At 34.1% G+C, this 3922-nt stretch overlaps 1 protein-coding gene across 1 annotated transcript in view; it reads left to right on the forward strand.

Moving 5' to 3' along the window:
* The window catches only part of LOC107748107 (bifunctional heparan sulfate N-deacetylase/N-sulfotransferase 1-like), a 130843-nt gene that overhangs the window by 99240 nt on the left and 27681 nt on the right, over positions 1 to 3922 (forward strand). The window contains exons 8-9 of the mRNA XM_016562766.1: positions 88 to 216; positions 2252 to 2434. Coding sequence (XP_016418252.1) covers positions 88 to 216; positions 2252 to 2434 — 312 coding nt within the window. The remainder of the gene's footprint in view (positions 1 to 87; positions 217 to 2251; positions 2435 to 3922) is intronic.

Consider the following 3922-nt stretch of genomic DNA (forward strand, 5'->3'; position numbering starts at 1 on the left):
TTTTTTTTTTTTTGCCAAGGCAATTTAAAATAGATTATTTTAAATAAAGAGATTACATAGTAGAAAGGAAATGTCTTTGTTTTTCAGGTGTTACCTAGACAGACCTGTGGTCTCTTTACTCACACCATCTTCTACAACGAGTATCCTGGAGGCTCTAAAGAGCTGGACAAACTCATAAATGGAGGAGAGCTTTTCCTAACCGTGCTTCTCAACCCAGTAAGTAGTGCCTCAGTGTAATTCACACACTGTTGTAGACATGATAAAGAATACAACAATGACTTTTGGGCCAAGATCTGTTGGGTTCTTTAAGTTATTTACGTTATTCACTGTAAATCTCCCTGTACACCTAGCTCTCAAATCTCATGTGCATATTTGTGTGTTCAAACTTGCCATATCTCTATGGAGTATTGGGAGAGCCATATTAATTTTTAATCTTACAAAAGTTAAAATGGTTTTATTGATGCATTTATTGAAAGATGTATTGATTAATATGTCACTCACAATCGTCTATAGCTGTTAGTACGTCTTGTCAGCTTTACAGTTGGACCATTCCTTTAAAGACTTTTTAAAGTAATGCACAAATTTTGGTCATATATTGGTCGTATATTTTGTAATTTTGTAATCTAACTTTGAAACTTTTCTTTTGTTAAACAGTATTAATTCTACATAATACGTATGTACGCATCTATTTGAAAAGTTTGGGGTCAGTAAGATATATTTTTTTTAGTATTTATAATTTTATTCAACAAACATTAATTAAATGGATAAAAAGTGACAGTTAAGGCAATTATAATGTTGCAAACAATTTCTATTTCAAATAAAAGCTGTTCTTTTGACATTTTTATTAATCAAAATTAAACTGTTGATAATGTTGATAAAAAGAAATAGGGATGCACGATATTAGATTTTTGCCAATATTTTTCAAATCAGTTTGGCGAGTAGCTGATGCCTCTCCTGTGCAGAAATGCTAAACAAATAATTTTTTAATTTTGGTTAGTTTTGAGCAAAAACCTATTTATTAGAACTAATAAACATTAAAGTTTTTTTTTTAAATTTTTTTTTTTTTTTTATGAGAGTACATTGAAAGCTTTGAAAATAACTATAATAAAATCAATCTCTGCTGTTTATTATTATTATTAATTGGTGCCGTCAAACAATTAATCGCGATTAATCGCATCCAAATTAAAAGTTTTTGTTTACATAATATATGCGTGTTTACTGTGTATATTTATTATGTCTATATAAATATAAATATATATTTTTAAAATATATACATGTATGTTTGTGTATTTATATATACATAATAAATATACACAGTACACACACACATTATATAAACAAAAACTTTTAATTTGGATGTGATTAATCGTTTTACAGCACTATGATTATTATTTTCAGACATATGCAGTTCAAACCTTAATATTTTATTTGTGGATTTAACTTTAATAGCCTAAACTTAGTCTAAACTTAAAGCAAAAGAAATCTTTTAGAGCTCCTTGTATTTAAGTTTTCATAATCCATTTGAAAAAATAAATTACATATTAATGAATAAATCTGTATATATTAAATTATTTAATTTACAAGTGTCATTTTTATGATTTTTATTCATGTAAGCTATAGCTTCTGACCTTTAAATCAAAACCAATTTTATGACATCAATTACTGCTTTATTCAGAAACAGAAAGTTATTTGTGTTAATGTTATTTGTTTATTTTACTTTCGTTTTATTACAAGTAGGCCAACAGCACCCCCTAAGTAAATAAAACGCCTTACCGGAGGGCCATTAGGACCCGGGGGAGGCTGTTGTTGCTGTTGCTGCTGCTGCACGCGCTGGTGACAGTTTACTCTATCGCACACCGGACAGGCATTCTGTACATATATTCTCTAATTAAATGCAGCGATCCAAAACAGTGAATCTAATCATCATTCAGGCAAAAGTTTGCTTCAAGAATGACCACACTGCTGACGTGATCTTATTACTAGCACACTCTGAGCATGTGAGCTATTTGCTAGATTTTTACATTTGAAGCCTTTATGGGCCGTTTCCGATAACATTCCGGCAATATCGTGCATCCCTAATAAGAAATGTTTCTTGAGCACCAAATCACCATATTAGAATGATTTCTGAAGGATCATGTGACACTGAAGACTGGAGTAATGATGCTGAAAATTCAGCTTGTTTCGAAGTCAACCGTTCATTTATCTGATAGGCTGGACCCTTAATGACTTACTACGCTTTATTTCAAACCAGATTAGCATCTTCATGACCCACCTGTCCAACTACGGGAATGACCGTCTTGGCCTGTACACCTTCAAGAACCTGGTGAAGTTCATACAGATGTGGACCAACCTGAAACTTCAGACTCTCCCGCCTGTACAGCTGGCGCAGAGATATTTCCAAATCTTCCCTGAGGAGAGGGACCCCATCTGGCAGGTAACAGAGGAGATCTGTTGGGGGTCTGTACTGTCCAGGGATCATTATGGGAAACAAATACAACTCTATTTAGTGGGAGTGGATCAGCAGAGGTTGAGAGTGTTGAGCGGTGTTGCTGTAATTTGTGGCGAAAGGTTTCGTATGGCTGTCTGCACATTGACTCTAATGTACAAAGAGTGAAAATGGTTTTCTGTGTAGCCTGCCAGGAAATCAGATAATGCTATTTTTGAAATTGGTTCCTATATTTCAGTTAAAAGTTGGAGGCAATGCAGAAGATCTGTCTTTCTCTCTGTATCTTTCTCCTCTGCTCACCCCATTCCACTCTTTCTAACTCACTTGTTTTGTTTCACCCTTAGAGAAAGAGAAAGTGGGAGCCTGAAAGCTCTAAATCCCTCTTTTGATCTCTCTCGTTTCCTGTCAAGGTTGAGGTCCCATCTTTTCTGTCGTCTCTCCAGCGTTCCACAGCTTGCCCTGCTCTGAATAATCTTCTTTCCTCTGCAGTTGTTTTCACAAGAAATCTGCAAGCTGCTGTTACATGCAGAGAAAAGATACAACTTTGGAAAGACTTTAGATTTTATTTTAGACTTAATACAGCATGTCCATGGCTCTTTCCCAGAATCTATTGAACTGTTCTTCTCTCTACATCCTACATGGACAGCTATTTTCTAGAAGAGGTCATCTGCCACAGTGCTGGTAGATAAGGCAAGTTTATGATAGATAAGGAAAAATCATGTTGTCAATCAAATGTCACCTGACAAAACTGGAAAAAAGGTCTCTTCGCATCCGCTTGTCGGAGAAAGTGTTAGCAGCAGTATGAACTGATGCTTATATCTATGGACCTTTAAAGTAATCCGCTAACAGAGCTAGTTGTTTTTATTTTATTTTATTCAGTTTTAATATCAGAATGTTAGTGAGAAGAAGAAAAATAAAATAGATACCTCTAGATATCAATCAGCATATGTGAGGGACATCAGTTGTGATCATCTTTGGTATCTCCTTTGAAGGCGTCTTGAGTAAAACAGCTCAATATTGAACAAAGCATGTTGTGCAGAAGAGCAGGGGTTCTTCTTTTAAACTTTCAATCGGATTTGATCTTTTTACACTGCATGAATATACAGAATTTCCCTGCTGTTTGTGTATACTAGCCATCCTCCTGCTGCTTTTCTTTGTTTTAAAAAGCAGACTTGATATTTATCTATTACGTGTCGTAATTAGGAGCGCGCAAAACTCTGTGCCGTGTTGTTCATATTTATCAATAGGGCTGGGTATCGATTCGGATGTCCCGATTCGATTCGATTTCAATTCGCAAGCTCTCGATTTGATTCGATTTGATTCTCGATTTTTTGATTACATTCAGTGAATATAGTTTTAATACAAATACTATTGATATTTCAAAAAAATTTACAGTAAACATCAGTTTACAAATGGTGAATTAATAAAAAGAAATTAAGAACCACATGCCTGTATTTTAAACCTATTCTTTTTTTT

The sequence above is a fragment of the Sinocyclocheilus rhinocerous genome, unplaced genomic scaffold (assembly GCF_001515625.1).
Source record: "Sinocyclocheilus rhinocerous isolate Xijiao unplaced genomic scaffold, SAMN03320098_v1.1 scaffold2335, whole genome shotgun sequence".
In the NCBI taxonomy this organism is placed as follows: Eukaryota; Metazoa; Chordata; class Actinopteri; order Cypriniformes; family Cyprinidae; genus Sinocyclocheilus; species Sinocyclocheilus rhinocerous.